The sequence below is a fragment of the Spea bombifrons genome, chromosome 1 (genome assembly GCF_027358695.1).
Source record: "Spea bombifrons isolate aSpeBom1 chromosome 1, aSpeBom1.2.pri, whole genome shotgun sequence".
Lineage (NCBI taxonomy): Eukaryota > Metazoa > Chordata > Amphibia > Anura > Pelobatidae > Spea > Spea bombifrons.
Genome location: NC_071087.1, coordinates 105,181,603 through 105,199,898, shown reverse-complemented (window position 1 = coordinate 105,199,898; position 18,296 = coordinate 105,181,603). Strand labels below are relative to the sequence as shown.

Genomic DNA, 18,296 nt, shown 5'->3' with positions numbered 1-18,296 from the left:
ATGCAAATAAATAAAACATACAATACCTACTCTCACTTTTAAAATCATACCTGTACTCCAACAATTGGTATTACTATGAGCCCAATTTAGTGCTTCACTGGTTTATCATGAATAATAAACGTCTTCAACTACTTGCAACCAGAGCCAGTGCTGAGTTATTTAATGAACAAGAACATTGTGTACCTTTCCATATGAATGCTTCTGTGACTATTTTGGTGTAGATGGAGAACGACCAAACTTTCAAACTATGAAATAACGTGCATTGCTCTTGTATAGACTAAACAGGGAGATTGAGAACAGTGTACCTTGTTCCAGCACTCACAATTTATTTAGAGGCTTTTGATCCATCACCAGTGTAGCCTTCCTGCTGTTAAGCTAGACCTAATGTATATGGTCGAATAACTATAGGCAAGCTCCTTTTGTGAATGAATGAGGGTCCTTCTGACTTAGGTCCCTTCCGGCATGGAGCAGAGCGGTCTTTCTAAATTATTTTAAACCGGCACGGGGAGACAGGAACGTGTTGGAGTCACGTGACCCCGCGGTTAAACAAGGCTGCCCTTAGTTTGTGAGCAACCGGATAGCAAGCTGCAGGAGCGATGAGAGATGAGCATGGTTGTGTTACTGTGTGTGTGAGCATGAATGTGTATGTATGTGTAGATGTGTGTGTATATGTATTTGTGTGTGTGGGCATGGTATGTGTAAGTGGAGTGAGATGGAGTGTGTTAGAATGAATGTGTACATGTGTGTTAGTGAATATGAGGATGTGTGTTTACATATGTTTGCCAGAAGGGGGGAAACCCTGACGAGTTTGGGTGGGGTCCCGGGGCAATTTTTGCACTGGGTCCTGTGGTTTCTAATTATGTCCCTGCATCAAACTGGGAAAACTACCAAAACATCATCCTAGGAAAAGCAGCCTCTCCCAAGCTGAAATAGGTTTATGTCCCAATACACTGTACATAATAAGAATTCTATTACTTCCATATTACAAAACAAAATACAGACTAAAGAAAATTACTATTGCGTGGAAATGTTTGATAAAAAAAAAATATTTAATAATATCAGTGGTTTGTTTTTGGCATTGGGCAGTGGAGTGTATTTCAACCACAAGTCACTTATAAGTATTTCTCTGCTGTAGGGTGTCTGCTCTGCATTACTTTGAAGGTTTGGAATTTCTAGGCATGTATTGCAAAAAAAAAAAAAAATAATAATAATAATAAAAAATATCTGCCAAAGGTATTGCATTTCCCTTTGGTGTAAATCTGTTCAATTGTCAGCAGAAGCAGCCATTGCCAATATTAGCATCCAAGAAGAGGAAATATCATATTTGTAGGTTTCTACTTTTCCTCATCACAGGGCGTCCTTTGTAGCAGTCCAGATTCGGCGTTTAGAGAAGTATGACTAAGGTCGTGTCAGCAGATTTGGTAGCCCTGTCTCTGATTGGGAGCTGTTACACATTTTTGGTTTTGTCATTTTCACATTTAATCAAATATAATGAATAAATCTAATAAAACCTAAGGATTTAATGCTTAACTTTAAATAACCCTTTGGTGATTGGCCACACGTAAACTTGATGGATATCATACCCGCATGATCTAAGCTTTGTACCGGTGCTGAGCGTGACTCGTAGATGTAACCTGGAACTCTTCCACCAAGAAGTTGTGTGGTCCTAAGCCACAGTAGCAGCACCATATACCTTTTTTCTATCCTACCAACACTGGATTGCACAAAAATAAGCTACAATCCACAAAAAGCTATACGGTAACACAAATGACGTTCCCTCACCCCACGTAGTATTTTTGGCACTTTCCAGTTGCAACCTTTGGTTCATTGTGGTTAACCAAGGACCTGAAAGGAATATAGAAAAATATTTGCGTTTCCAGAACATTGGTTTCCTTTTAAATAAGACAAGAAACAATATTTGTCTATTTTAATTACAGTGATTTCCATTTATTCCATATTATTAATCAAGATTTCAGTTAACGGGCATCACTATGCATTGATCTTCCAAGTGATTCTTGTTTTGAAGTTATATCCTTTTTCTTTGCTTTGTAAAGTCAAGCACTTTGTTGCAACATCCTCAAGTTATGTTAAATATTTTATTTAAAAAAAAAAAACGCTAACCGTTACTCATACCGTAGTTGTTACAAGTCATAAATTACAAATTGTTGTTTGTAACCTCAGGAGAACCAATCCTGCCCTCTACAGGTCCAACAAGGAAACTGCTTTAAACAGTTACCTTGATATTGAACGGCAAACATTTGCATTCCTTGGGCTAAATATGGGTGGCTTATAAAGCTAAATATTCCAAATCAATGTTTCTAATTTCTGAATATAGGTGTACAATGGAATTTCTTTGTGTACCTATTAAGCGGTACATTCTGACACGTCACTCTGGTTTTTGCGGATTAACAAAGAGCACTAGGGTAGGTGACATAGAGCAATCTTTGAAATGCCAGCCTGTTGACTGTGGTCCCCTATGGCGCTATTTTTGTTGTTCACTTTCCATCACATTTTTTTTTTCTTTTTGTACCATGTGACTAAGGAATTTTAACATGTAGTAAAAAGTTCTTGTATTTTTTTAGTGTGTTTGTGGGTGGGGGGGTGTAATATTAATAGACACAGTAGTAGACTGTGGAGCGTAAGAATCCTAAGGCAGTATATGGCATTGGGGGCAATGTTCTGTTAGTGGCAACAGAAGACTTGGAACTTATTATTTCTACTTAAACTCAAACAGGCATTGCAATAATGCATAAGAAAAAGCAAGCGGGGTGCTGGGTTGTATAGATCGATATTAGTGGCAGAAAGAGAAAAGTGGCTCTGCCGCTTTACGGATCTCTGGTCTGACCTCACCTAGAGTATTTTGAACAGTTCTCGAGACCCCATTGCCAGAAGAGTATTGACATGTTGGAGAGAGTCCAGAGGGGGCTACTAAAGCCTTAAATGGCTTGCAGGCTAAAAATGATCGTGAAAGACTAAAGGATCTCAAAGAAGGAGAGAGGAGGTATCATAAAAACATTTATATTTTTATTTTAACAAACTGCAGGAAAGAAGTTTATTTCAGGAGGAGGAAAAATGTTAAAAACAAGAGGCCATAATCTAAAACTAGAGAGTCAGAGGTCCTTAAAATAAGGATTGTCCAAACCTTACTTTTCATATAATCAAGGTTTGCATAATAGTTTACTTATGCGCGAAAGATAACATTTAATGCCACTAATGCATTTTTAAAAACAATATCCACATGATTTTATGTAAGGCAATTTTCTCTTACAGAAGGGTGGTTCTGCAGCTTTATATCGTAGCTCAAATAATTGCCAGAGCCCCTTCCCACACATAGAATTTGATGACAGATAAGAATCATTTGGCCAACTTAGTCTGCCCATATCTTCCCGATGTAAAAACCTCAGACCATATTCAACCCTTGGGCTTGTCATGTTTAGAATTACCTTGTATATGTCTCATACATGATTACATGTGTAAATCTTGTTGTATTGACTTCTACCACTTATGCTGGAAGGCTGTTTATCTAGCACCCATCGGTAAAGTAAAGTGCCCCCTTTTCTTGCAATCACTGATTTGTGTATATATATAGTAATGCTTATGTGAAAGGGTTAAAGTGTGGTAATTGTCCTGTGTATTTGATAGTTCCACATTAGCTGCCAACCATAGCCTCCTAACAGGTCCTTTTTTGTTCAACAGTGTTCAGTTCTAGTAGTTTATTATTGTGTGGAGTTAGGGAACACTCCAGGTCACATTGGACAGGTTCAGTTTGATTTGTATTCTGTGCATTTGTTGTAGTTTGTGCTGAGTAATCAGACAAATCTAAAATCTGCGTGTCTAAAACCGATATCATTGTTAAATGGACGTCATCATTGTTAAGCAGCATTAACAATTTCACAGTGCCACTAAACGCATCGGTTTGCTGCCCCCTTGTGGCTGCTCATCAGAATAGTATGATGGCTATCCAAAAAAAAATAGCAAAAAGAAAAATGGTTACATCTCTGTTTATTCAAAATTCAATAAAATGAAATTAATACAGAACGTAGTGGGAAAATCAAATCATCCCTAGTATGAGGTAATAGTGCAGAAAAAAGAGGGAAATCACTACCCTCCACCAAACTAGTGCAACCGAAATCCTAGCCCCTAAGGTATCAGGTAGGTAAGTATATCCTATGTCTCCCGACAAATTTATTACACTACATCCTAATACGACCTCTCTTTTTCTTTTTTGCTATTCATTGAATGACTGTTAGAGATTTAGTTCCCTAATACTTTATAAAGTTCCTTATAAATTTACCATAGTTAGAGTTTACTGGCCTTTTTCTGTGTAGTATGACGGCTACTTTCAAAAAAAACCCTTTTTTCACCTGAAATGTGACTTTTCTTATAATCCATCTCTGCTGTAATTTCTTTGGATTTAATGGAAATAGATATTTGTGTCCCCCCCCCCTATATATTTATGTTCATTTCACAACACTGGTATATGTTTTCATCATGTATTAAAATATATATTAAGGTGCGCTATTATATCTTATTAATTACTCCCAAGTTTATCATATTAACTGATATAAATATATATAAAAAAAGGAAAGAGTGAAATATAAAGTGATATAGGCAGTCCTATAGCTGTATTGTTTCCAGTTAGCTGCAGGGAACATAAGCTTTGTGCACTTTTGGTTTGGGTCCTATAAGGTTTGTGTCCTTATGTTGCAGGTTTTCTGAATTTGTGTTATCCCAAACCTTTACGTAATTTCTTGTTATTGGACATATTTGTTAATCATAGTATGCTAAAAGATTAACCACTTTGAGAGCCTTAAATTTGAAAGTCAATGCAGGCCTTTTGAAATATTTTCCTGTGTTTTGTATAACCTTTTTTGAGTTTACAGGATGAAATGCAAGACAAAATAAGACCACAATACTACCACAGACGATAGTAATTGGAGAAGTGTCTGATCAGGAGACAAAATGATCTTATTATAATATTTTCTATTTTTTTTTTCTTTTAAAAGAATTTGCTATGCCACCTCTTTTCTGCATCGGTATCGGGATTAAATGAAGACTCAAAAGCTATAGAGCAACTTGGCTGCACATCCGCTGACTACCATGGGAAGCTTTTCAAGAATGTAAGGACCGTGTCTTACTTTATCAATATATGAGTTAATTTGAGAAAACAATTAAAGAATGAAATATCTCTCCAATGTGATTTCATCTGAGTAAACTGTTAACAAATAGCACAGTATGAGATAGCTCCCCAAGTAAAATTGCACAGTACCTTTAAGCAAAGGCTTAGAAAACTTGTTGGCTCATAAAAATAATTTTGATACCTCTTCTAGATTCCATACTGTGCCACATAGCTGGCACAGAGAGGTCTGCTCTATTCTTGGGCAGGGGTTGACAAATTTGGTTTGGAACTAGGAACCAGCCAAAAGTTAATTAAGAAATAAGTCCCATTATAAAGATAATCAAGAAAGATATCTCACAAAATCTGTGTAATAAAATAAGATTTTATTGAATAAGAAATTATTGATCAATACATTAAATATTTTTGGGATAAATATCAATAGTTATCTATGTAATAAAGAATTGATAGTAAAATTAGTAAAAACACTGATACATTATACATTATATTATTGATAAATCAATACCTAAAAAGTTGCTAAAAACATTAAATGGCTTCTCTTCTCTGTCTCTCTGGCACCACTAACCCTAGGCTCACCCCTGACGCTCCAACACTTATACTGCTACGCACGATAACATTTGACACCAAGACCCACCCACACAACCACAACAAAAAGTAATACTCATGCTAACGCCATACACTAACATATACTTACACACTTAAACACCATACAGTAACACACGCCCATGCCACTCATATGCTCACCAACACCTTACAGCAACACACACATGCTGACATATACACACCATACGCTTATACATTCATCGCACTCATACACACATTATCAAACACTAACACATACACACTCACTGACACTATACATAGGCAGACACTAGCTTTACATATACAGTATATGCATAAAATATACACACTTGCTGTAACACTCTAGCGTTATACATATACACACACATGCACTGACTCCAACACTACAGTACACACACACTACCCCCCCTCTCCCTATTACCTTGCAGAGACCTGTCTTCACTACAGCCCGCACTCTGTGTGAGCTGCCGGGCTGGTGCCCCTCTACTAATGTGGGGGTCACAAAATGCACATTATGTGACCCCACTGGGTGCTTCCATTACTGAACAGATGAGTGCTGTGCACCTAACCTTGAGCGCCCACTGCTCCCCCTGTCCTGCAAAACCCTAGGCTCCAAGAAGTGATTTTTGGGGGTTTATCGAGCCCTGCAATTGGGCATCCTGGCATACACCAGCTGTCCCTGTACAATTTTTTTTTTTTACAAAATCCATTTAAAGAGGAGTGTTGCTAAATCAACCTCAGGAGAATCTGCTGCCTTGTAAAATTCATGAGTCTTTTGTGTTGGCTGGATTTTCCTTTTGTGAGAGATTTTCCTGTGAGCCAGTGCAGTAATATCACATACAGCCATATTTTGTGCTTACAGTGAGGGTTTGTTGTGTAATTTTTGGCCTTCATTACAAGCCTAGATAAGTGATCCAAAAGTACGGTGGCACATATTTGGAAAGCCTCGCACCCCAAGTTTGAATATCTCAGAGACAGGTGACTTATCAAGTATTAATTTAGTCCACATGGTGTTTTCCACTCATTTTTGTTCTCTGTTGGGGCATTAATTAAATATAATTTGCTTGGAAATTAAAGGGCCATTCTCTCCTATTAATTGTTCCTCTTTATTTTGCAGACCATCAAATCGTTAATTTCAAGGCTCAGAGGAAGTCGGTTTGGGGAAAGCAACGCTGATAATGCGTATGTTTTACATAAATATTTTATCATTTTATATATTGTCGTAGGTACTTTAATTGCAAGTCAGCTCAGCTTCATAAACTCCCTCATCTTTGTTTTAGCTCATCAAGCCGAGCCATCGGTCTCCTTCAGCTGTGCTAAGGTTATCTTGCCCTACTCTGAAACTAAACAGTGCTATGTTAATGTGCATCCGGTATGCAGCAGTGCTATGATAATCTTTGTTAAACCAGTTAAAACACAGCTGTCACCTTTGCAAACTCGCACACATGTGTTTTCTACATCCTCAAGCTCTCTCCTCCAGGCCTGAAATATGAGTCATAACTCAGCGAATTGTGTGTTGTGTGTGTGACCTGACAATGTTGTGTGTTTGGCTATACTGTCTGTGTTTGTTTGAATGTGAGCGGTATGTGTGTACACATCTCATCAACCAGTACCTTATAGATAAAGGGAATCCCTGTACCATTCAACCAAAGGGGGGAATAACATCATGTCCTCAGGATCTAAATGATAAGTAAGTTAAGATGCTGTTACCATGGCATGCACAAGGTGTGTTTCTGATGGGTGTGAATTCTAATGTGCTCTTGATATAAAGAAGAGATCTCCTGGGTCTTGAAATTTTACATCTTTTTATGTTGGCCTAATAAAAGGTATCGCTTTTGACTAAAGACTCTTCTCTCGGACCCATACAGCTTGCCCTTGTTTTGTTATTTTGTTTTACAGGCTCTCTGCAGATGATGTACGGGCACTCTCTATAAGTTGTATCCCGATTCACACCATGCCTGATGTAAGCCCATTGATTGAAGCCCTGCTTGAATACCATGGCTCAGAACCAAAAGAAATTCTTGATGAGCTCTTTCTAGATACTATAAATAATTCCATTATGCAGTAAGTTCCACAGTTTCTTGTGTCTTTTTTTTAGTCTTTTACATAGTGAAATGTGTTATGAAAGATATTAATAGTGCAATGTGTTTAGTTGTTGTGAGCCCTCTCATATGATGTTTACCTGCTGTATTCACGCTAAATGTTGATGCAAAGATGGACAGCACATATTTACCGCTTGGCATTGGGCCCCAGGTAACATTTCATGCCTTATATCTGCTTGATATCTGAATTACACATTGATTTGTTTATAGTGTACTATTCCATGTTGCAACTACAACATCACGGGTCGCCTTCCAGTTATGAAGTAATTTAAAGAATCATTCTTGTAAGGACCCTTCATATAAAACATTTAAGGAAAAGAATAATAAAGTGATGTGCATGTGAGTGCATCTGTGTGTTTGTATTCCCATCTTCACTCACTCTTTCTTCTGCTCTTTGTAGCTGGGGATATCTTCCCCCAGTCCTGGGCATCCCTTATTGCGCCCTTCCTTTCTCTCTGCCACACAATGTTCCAGAAACCTTATCCACAAATATGCTGCCACTCTTGCCCCCCTTTCACCTTTACCCTCAGGAATTCCCATTAGGGTGTAAGAAACTAACCGCCATAAACCATCGCTTCCCCTCTAGTTCTCTGCACCTTCTTATTGCTTCTCCCACTGTCCTCTCCTGGGGTGGCCTCCACCTCACAAGCTTAGACCTGACAGAAATAGTTCACTTATCCCCCATGGCCTCTAAATTCATCTCTATTACCCCATCGTTTAATCTCAAACAGTATACTAACTCTCTTTCTCGCAGTGATGGGTACACTCTGCACCCTGTTTTTCTACAATGTGCGTACTCACTTACACACACACCTTCAACACACCTCTCATACACACACACCTTCGACACACCTCTCATACACACACACCTTCGATTCATTGATAGGATGCTTCTCTAGATAGGATTTGCGTATTGGGTAACCCAGGTCTGTGATTTTAGAAAGAAATTAGTATTTTTGAAGTCATAGATTGTACATTCAACAGCAGACGGCAAATGTCTCTTTGTATATGTAACGTTGCCTATCAGAGGGAAAGATTAGTCTTAAATTGGTTTGTTTTCTTTACAAATGAAGGAAGAAGATTGCTCTAAGTGAATCAGCAGTACTTAGCTTGTGGCTTCGTCATTTGCCGAGCCTAGAAAAAGCCATTCTGGATCTATTTCAAAGATTAATTACCATCCAAAGCAAATCATTACAAGAAATGGAACAGACTATAAAAGATTCATACTTGGTAAGTGCTGTAGTCTCTTGTAGCATTGAGCAGCTTATATTTTCCTGTAATAGCTTAAAGACATTTGTATGATTTGTCTTTTGATGTAGAGAATTGAAGCATAAATAAATAAGCAATTGTTCTTTTTAATGCATTCTTGAAAAAGTAGCTGGGATTTTCCCCCCATAATGAATGTATGTGAGAATAAACTGGGGGGGGGATGTTGTGATGAGTTCCCCATATTTGTAGTCTCGTGAGACTTGCATCCGATAATCCTTCATATTTGTATAGCATCAAAATCACTGCCGTATGACTCAGACGCATGTATATAAAAAGCTTAGTTTGTGCTTGCGTATAAAAATACAACAATAAGTTATAGAACACGAAATAACTTTTTAAAAAGTGTTTATATTGCTTTTCTACTGTACCAGATACAAAGGGTGTGTTTATGTTAGAAATAGCTCATTTTAGTTATATGTACACATTCTCCCCTATACTTTTCCATCTGTGCAATACTGTATTTGGAACGTGAAAAAATGTATTGGGCAAACCGTAACAATAGCACGATTTCAAGCATAGTCCTAGAGACCACAGAAATACTGATTCAAAGCAGCAGGGCACACTGGTTTGTCATGAAAATAAAAGTTGGATTACAAATTACCAATTTATTTCTATGTTAAGTGTGACCTTTTACATGCTGTACTGGTTCATGGAAATGCAGCTGAAAGGTCACTCGCTGTTCATCAGCTAAGTTGGACTTGGAGCAAATAAGGGTTGGCAGCATCATTATATATAAATACCTGAGTCCATTCTATAGAAAATATGGAGGAATGCCAGGCACGGTGTTTCCACCACCAAATAGCATTGTCAGTACCCCGTGTCCTTTCTATGCACATATGTGTATTTTTGGTTAGACTTTGATATCGGATCCTGTTTTGCGATCCTGATGTCTTCTGCTTCCCTTTTCAGCAGCACATCTGCTGTTAGTCACAACTTGCACAAGAGATGGCTGGGGGTGTGTGTGGGGGGGGTTACAATTACCTCTTGGTCCATAATAGTTTAAATTTTAAATTACTTCCCTGTTAATGTGGGTTAGGTTAGTGAGAACCAATGTTTTTTTTCTGACTTGGGCCATTGTATTATCGAGCTGTTCAGCCAGACCTGTAGAGTACAGAACAGATTCAGAACCTGGGATTCTCAACACCAGGTGGTGGGTGCATGAGGGGTAATCGCAGTGCTTGTCAGACCAAATCACTATTTCTCTATAATGAACATTTTTACAAAAAAAAACCCCACCAAAATAACCTAAAATAATCTTTAAATTATTGCTTTGGCTATTAAAAATAACACAATAAAATTTAAATTTAGAAAAAACTTTGGACAGAGACAATTAACAAATGTGGGTATCCAACAGCAACATGTAGAATACACAATAGTAATGTTTAAGCCCAGCTGTATTAAAGGGCTCTGATTATCACATTAAAGTGCTAAATAAATTAACTAGTTACATGACAGAAACATTTTCCATTACCCCAGCGCTTCTCTTCAGCTCTGTTAGTCTGTTAGTTAGTTTTTTTTTCAACTAAAACTCTACATGACATTACAGTAGTATTTAAGTTATGCCAGATGATCTTTGAAGTGTTGTGCAGTAAGATAAATTGTAAAATTGATCAAAAAGTCAAAACCCTACTCCATAAACGTGCATGGGATTTTGATGGAGATTTCTAGATTATTCTGCTTGACCTCTGTTCTTTCACGGAGGAGAAACTTGATATTCCCTGCATTGTATTTGTTTTTTTGTGAGAGTAATTAAAGTGTGATGGTCTAGTAACTCTTATTTTACACGGTGTGCTGTTAATTTTGCTTCCTGACCCTTGAGATCGAAACGAAATTAGTTCTAGAAATTCTATAGCGGGTAGGAAGTTATAAAATTCAGGAATAAAAATAGGATGTAGTTTGGTTTCCACTGCAATAAACTGACCCTATTCTATACTATATGAGAAGCAATCCCATGGCTCTGGGTAGAAATAACAAAAAAAACAACACGGTTTTTCTCCATGTGAAAGACTTATGAGATATTACATGATCTGTGAAGTTTAGCCTGCATACAAACTAAATGTTATGTTGAAATTATAACCATTTGTTCCTGCCACCATTATTTTTAGTGTCATCCGATATATTTTAATAACGTTCCAACATCAACCAATTTCCATGGCAATTTGCGGTTCAGGATTCTAGGTCACGCTAACAATCACTACTAAATTCTGGACAATCCGTTGATAGCTTTTTCAAAAATGAACTATTGTAGTTTTGTTTTCCTACACTTTGGTGATTTTCTGGCAGTTTTATTTCTTTCTTGACGGTTTTTTTTTTTAAACTTCTTTGTCTCCTTTTTTTTTATTTGGGATTTGATGTATGTTCATTGGAGAACACGTTGTTTTCGTTTGGTAGTTTTGATGGACTTGTGTGCCCCTGCTGTGATTAGAAATAAATGGTTAATTCATTTATTCTTATTGATATTATTAAATATTCCATATTAATGACTTTTCACACATTTTTTCAGACCATAAAGACAGGTCAACACTGCTCATTTGAACCCTCCACATCACTAGACACAAGTAGAGCACACATACACCATGCTGCATTATATCCATGCCTGACACATTTTAACCAATTCCAAAAAATGCATTTGAGACCCTTTATCCTGACATCCAACCCTTTGCCCATTGCGGTGGGTGCATGTCTATTGTGGGACATCTGCCTTGAACCACAACGGGAAGTCTGTGTCAAAGACTGTTGAGAAGTAACTTGGTGCAGCCAAGATGGATAGGGTAACATAGGACTCCTTCGCATATAGCTTCGAACATTTTAAAATTAACACATACCCATCGCTAACTTACTGGGCAACTTCTTTTGTCTAAGATCTACTACTATGCAGGAAGCCCAAAGGTCCCTCAACTTAAATTATATAAAATAAGAAATCGCACAAATGCATTAGTCTGATTCTTATGGCACTCTGACTCTCATCATGCCTGAGACAGTGCTAACAGTGAGAGTGATATGAGACACCTTTGCATATATTAAACACACCATACAAGAACAAGAAGACCACACATCATTACTTTTGAGTCAAGCTTTAATTTTTTTTTTTTTTTACCAGTGTTTTAGTTGGACAGGTGTCACGGTGTTTGACATTATGCCCTCATGTAGATGTTCTGTGCTTAGCTGTGATAGTCTGTTCCGTGTCTGCCCCTCATGTCTGGTGACATTTGCCGCATTTTGTGGCATATTGGTCAAGGAGAGCATGACAACAATGTGGTCCCTGTGCAGTTGGGACTTGATGTCATTGGGGTCCTGCATGGTACCATCCGTGTTTCTTTGCCACCTGTGTTTTTGTCTCTATGTTCTGAGCTAAGTGTCCATGTAGGTTTGCTCCAGACTTGGAGAGGACAGTGTTTCAGCTACAAGCGACACCAGCCTTTGTGAATACCAGGAAGAGTGCTGCTGTGGATGGGCAATGGGCAGTTATGTGCTTGATGCCCCTACAGTTTTTGATGGAATATCTTTGGCGGAGGATGGAGAGGCGTTGGACCTCCAACATCTAGCTCTTTTCCTCTAGGTGTCTTGTGGGCTTGTAGCTGGACCTGAAGATGGTGTGACTCTCAGTGCAGCTGCATCTACTGCAGTGATGAGTGCGGTTGTCTCATTCCCCTAAAATAAGGCTGTAGGCCAGGGATAATACAGCCGTGGTGGTGATGGACCGTCAAGCATGCATGAGGAGCCAGTGTAGCTGTATCCATGAGTGTGTTCTCTGTTGGGGTGATGGCGGTGGCAGCAGCAGTACAATGTGACAATTCTGGCTCACTCGTTTTGGAACACCATATCAAATGTAGGGACCTGTATTGAAAAGTAATATAAATGTTTCTAGCAGATACTTAGCAAGCTTTTTCTTCAAACAGCTTACGTAGTGAGTTATGAATTTGTTTATGTAGTTTTTGAAATCAATATTCATCTAGTGCACCAATATTTGATGAGCATTGAGAATCACATTTATACTTATTGAATAGTATATGGAACGTGTTGTTTTAGCAAGTGAACATCTAGTGAACTCCAAAGAGAACCAGAACACATGCTAGAGCATCCAGAGAAGAAGCTCATGTAAGTCGGTATAATGTTTGCTCTTTATTTTATAGACATTTGTGAGACGGTTTTTAGTATCTAAATGCCAGCTAGCCATTGATTTATACTGAATATCAATTCTAAGTACGGCATTATCCATTAGTGTTTGTTCATCGGGGCTTTTTTTATTGTAGGATAGGACTGATGGGTGTCCCTGCATAGAGCATATAGGGATATCTTCTGTGATATTATGTAATTTGCATTTCTCTCTACCAACGCAATAGGATTTGGATTTTTCAACAGATTAGCACCTTTTTTTAATTAACTGTTGGACTTATTTTGATCATTGTTTATATATATCTTTTGCATTTAAATTGTATTCAATATAATACATACGGAGGGGGTGCTTTTAATGGAAGTATTTTTTTATTATTATTGTTAACGCCGTGATACTTTATTACATTAACCTGTTTGGACACGTTTTCCTGTTGTTTGCTATACCATTGAAACATCAGGGGGCTGCATTCGCACTTATTTAACCCCTTGTGTTGCACATTTAATCCTTTACGTGCTTTGTTTTAGTGATACACACAAAATATTGTTGTAACAGCAGATTGAATCGATAAGATTGCCACTCTCCCAGTCCCAACATCTTTTTTTTTGTTTTGTTGTATTTACCTATTTTTGTGTCATTAAACACAATTTACATTCATACTGTATAAGGTGAAAAAACCAAACTGATATATTGCACATTTTAGCCTACAAAATGCCAAGTAGCTTTGGATAAAGCAAAATGATTAATGCTGAAAACTATTAGAACCATTGGAACTTGTATATACTGGTTATCATACTTCTGTTAGGTCGTTCAAACATAACATTCTTATTTTTCATGAATACTTTTTGTGGTAAAAATAGTCATCCTATAACGGCTTTACCGTCTACACAAATTCGATTTGGGTGTTAGAAAAAAATATTTTACACAGCTGTGTGAAGAATCTACCCCAAACGGTGGAGACATTTCATTTTACAGACATTAGGTGGCGATATTTGAAAGAAGGACAACAAGCTGCTTTAGGAAATATGGAACCACGTCCCGAAACATTTCATTATTTGAAAAGGGAACCCTGTGTACCTTAACAGCCGTTGCAGGAAAATGTAGATAATGGAGGAAAGAGGTGTCAACCTTGTTTTTATTTGTTTTTCAATTTTTGGGGAATATCATTGAAAGCCAAAAAGGTAAAATATTGGAAACATAAAAAAATATATATTCTGATGCACATATAAAATATGCATATTCTGTTGAGTATAACATAATGTGGAAGGGCACATAAGAATTATATTGTAGTAAAGGGAAAAGTTATAATAAACCCATGACTATAGTGCATGTGTCTTTAGCGTATTATACCTGTTTATAGTGCGGTTTTTTCCTATTTATTTTCACAATATATTTTTGTACTTCATGATTCAGTAATGTGGGGTGTTCCAGATAAACATCTTCTTGAAGTGCGTAATCGAACACTTTAATACAAATATTTAATTTCATATTTGTGATTATTTTCCCATTTATGTGGCAAAACATTAACCCATGGTTTGAAACTTTTGACGCGTTGTAGGATCCACGGACCCAAATGCCCTCCAGTTCTGTCAACAGTGACATTGATGCATTTTTCATGCTGCTGGAAAGATAGAATGTCTCAAGCAGGCTTGGAACAGAAACTTGTTTGAGACTGTACTCCTCTTTCTGTAGCCTCTGGGAATCATGCGAGCTGCTTCCTGCTTTAATAAGACACTGCGTTTGTCTTTGATAATGATATCACGGCTCCAAATCTTTTTAAATGCAATGCAGATTTTCTGTTGTATTCATCTCTTTATTTCTTTAATGAAATCATTGCAGCCACAACATAATTTGTATGTATATTGTATGCATGCTGTGCATCTGTATCTATATATTATATATATCTATATCTATATATATATACACATGTTATATGTATAGCTGCACAATCTTATATTAAAATATTAATTAGAAGGGGGTGCAGTTTAGATTGTTCATGGTTTGAAAACAGCTGGCCGTTTGACTATACGTTGACCTTTCTGCTCCATCGCTGGTGAATGGAACTTGAATATGGGACTGTAAATATGGCTAATTAGTGGCAACCACACATTAAATCTACGCTTCTCAACCTGCAGTATATGTACCCTCAGTGATCCACCCAAGAAGTGCTATAAGGATGGCTTCATTCTAAAAATTCTAACGTTTTGATGGGAAACGCTTATAAAAGTCGTATATTTTGGAAATCTGGTACATGAAGTGCCTGCCTGTTTATTTATTACTCAGTTATTTGTACCCTTCCCTATCCATCCATCTGCTTTTAGGAGTTTTTACATTATTGGGAACTATATAATTGACTTTTATTTCTCCCTCAGCCTCAAGCCTCCTGTCACCCAGCCATATTTAGGATTGTTGATGATATTTTCAGGTATAGTTTACATTCATTTACGGTCTTCAGTGTTTTTTTTGTTAATCATCGGTGAATGTATTTGGATACACAGTATATTATTGTATTGTCACTATACTGCTTGCATAAAGAAAATCACGGAAATGTACACTACCGTTCAAAAGTTTGGGGTCACTTAACTGTTTTTATGGAAAACAAGGACATTTCTAGCCGTGTTATATAATTGCAAAATGGTTTTCTAATGATAAATTAGCCTTTTAAACTTAAACTTGGATTAGCGAACACAACGTGCCATTGAAACACAGGAGCGATGGCTGCGGATGAAAGACCTCTGTACACCTATGAAGATATTCCATTAAAATCAGCCGTTTCCAGCCACAGTAGGCGTTTACATCATTAAGAATTTCTACACTGAATTTATTAGACAAAATTAGCTTTTCTTTCAAAAACAAGGACATTTCTAAGTGACCTCAAACTTTTAAACAGTAGTGGTATATATATATTATATTGTGAACATGTGATTTCTTATAAGGGCATGTTATTGTTTTTATGCTTATTACATATAAAAATGCTTTACAACGTCTGATACTCTGCTGTTTTGAAAGGTCAGGGCTTTTTAATAAATAAATGTTTTATATCTATGTTGTTACAAATGTATGCATTATTATATGTGCTCTGTTGTCTTTACATAAGCACTTGGTTACTCATTTTTTTGTGTGAAATCTGTTAAATTCTGCGTTGCTGGATTACCTTTAAATAGCGGCTGCTGTGATTGTGCCTAATTCACAAATCTGCTGCTTTTTTGTCTTGGTATATGCATAGTGTAATCACTCAAGAAGATTTCCACATGCATTGGAAATTATAAAGGGAATTCTCTATTTGTAGGAAATCAAATTAAATGTGTAGGTACATTCTGCAGGGAAATGAGAGATATACTAAAGTTAAACTGTTTAGAAATGAATGTAAATTCAGAAACTCATAAACGTAGTGCATTTTTGTAACCAGTTTGAGCAACTAAAATAGAGAATTCACAGAGACATAAAAAAGACATAAATTTGATGTGTAAGAGAGAATAGAAAGTATAGACTAGACATCATTAGAGACATGAACATTATGCCAAGCTTGCGGTAAATTTTATTTTAAAGCTTGAAATGGGGTGATAGTCTCGTTTAAGCACTTAATGCCATATTTTTCTTGTTTAGTTGGGGCCAATAAAGCAACATACAAACAGTCAGAAAGTCTTGTTTAAACCCGTACCAGGTTAGGTAAGGCTACCATGAAGTAGCACTCATGTAATTAAGTAGAAGACAAATGTGAACCTTTGAGTGAAGGAAGTCCAGCGATGCTGTGAGGATAAACACGGCTAGTGTTATTAATAGTATCACACGTTCGTGAGCATGTGGGTTCTTTAATGATCTCTTTTATGTTTATACCGATGTTATTTGGCAGTATAAAATCTGTCAGTGGTCTTTCAGGTAAATATTACCCAGCAGATAGTTTCCTGGAAGAGCCTTCGGTTTATCCGGAACTGTCTGGAGGTGCTTAAGACAACATGGCAGCAAAAATGTGATGTCATTCATCGGTTAGTTTGTTGGCTGTTAACGTTACCCTGTACTGAGATTTTCAGGAGGAGGTAGCTAATTTCTTAATGTTCCTTTTTATGGTTAAATCAATTTTTATTATTTGAAAGATAGACAATAACAAATAATTACAGAGGTAAGGGGGAAACAAATGGTTGTTAAATACATAAATAAAAATGTAAATAATAGTAATAATATTCAAACATTGCCATTTACTGTCATTACAACAAATTCACATTATCCAGGAAGTATAATATAGTGAATGAATACAGAAATAGTTGTGCTAGGTCTAAGTCACATCCCGGTCACTCCCCACTAACACATCAAGCAATGTCATGCCCTACAGGCTAAAATAGAATATAAAGAAGATTAAACTTTCCCATCGTGAAGTCCACGAAAAACATGAAATTAAGGCCACACGGCACTGGCCACAGGGAACTTGATAGTGGGGACCGCAAGCTTTGTGTGGAAACAGCTCAAAGCTGAGGGGGTAATAGGAGTGGGGAGGAAGACAGAAAAATAAAATATTAGAGGGGGAGTGATACAGGAAAGAGGTGTTAGAAACTGCGATAAGGTCATCTTACTGCATAAGTAAGCAAATCTGCAGGTCCGCTAGAAAGTCAAGTCATTGGAACCATGTCTCTTGGTATCTTCCCTGTTGCCCATCCGCTAAAAGAAACAGCTACTCGAGTGCCCGGACTCACTCAACCCCAATGATCCATTACCTAAAAGAGGGAGGAGACCGTTCATCCAAATGCAGAGAAACTAAACCTCATTTTTTGTACTGGGAGTTTGCAAAGGTATTGTGATGGAGGAGGAAAAAGAGGAAAGGCCCGCACGGATGTTGGATTAGGAAGACGAAAGTTGGTCCCTAAGCATTAGAGTGTGCCAAACCCGTAGAGTGGCCGACTTTTCCTTTTTTTTTTTTTCCCTTTTTTTCCTTTTTTTTCTTCTTCAAAGTGGCACAAGGATTTGTTTATTGAGAGATTTGCGGAATATAAGCTTGTATGGGACAGTCCCTTGTAACGTCACCAGCCTGTGAAGTTAGAAGGGACCACATGAAGTTCAATCCACAGGAAGTACCAATGTAACCGTTTAAACTCCTGAA

The 18,296-nt window shown here is 37.3% G+C and overlaps 1 protein-coding gene across 2 annotated transcripts in view; it reads left to right on the top strand.

Moving 5' to 3' along the window:
- The window catches only part of FANCC (FA complementation group C), a 53,854-nt gene that overhangs the window by 23,268 nt on the left and 12,290 nt on the right, over positions 1 to 18,296 (top strand). For both annotated transcript variants that reach the window (XM_053467455.1, XM_053467462.1), the window contains 5 exons: positions 5,007 to 5,120; positions 6,837 to 6,901; positions 7,619 to 7,783; positions 8,895 to 9,051; positions 15,577 to 15,629. In XM_053467455.1, the coding sequence (XP_053323430.1) occupies positions 5,007 to 5,120; positions 6,837 to 6,901; positions 7,619 to 7,783; positions 8,895 to 9,051; positions 15,577 to 15,629 (554 nt within the window). The remainder of the gene's footprint in view (positions 1 to 5,006; positions 5,121 to 6,836; positions 6,902 to 7,618; positions 7,784 to 8,894; positions 9,052 to 15,576; positions 15,630 to 18,296) is intronic.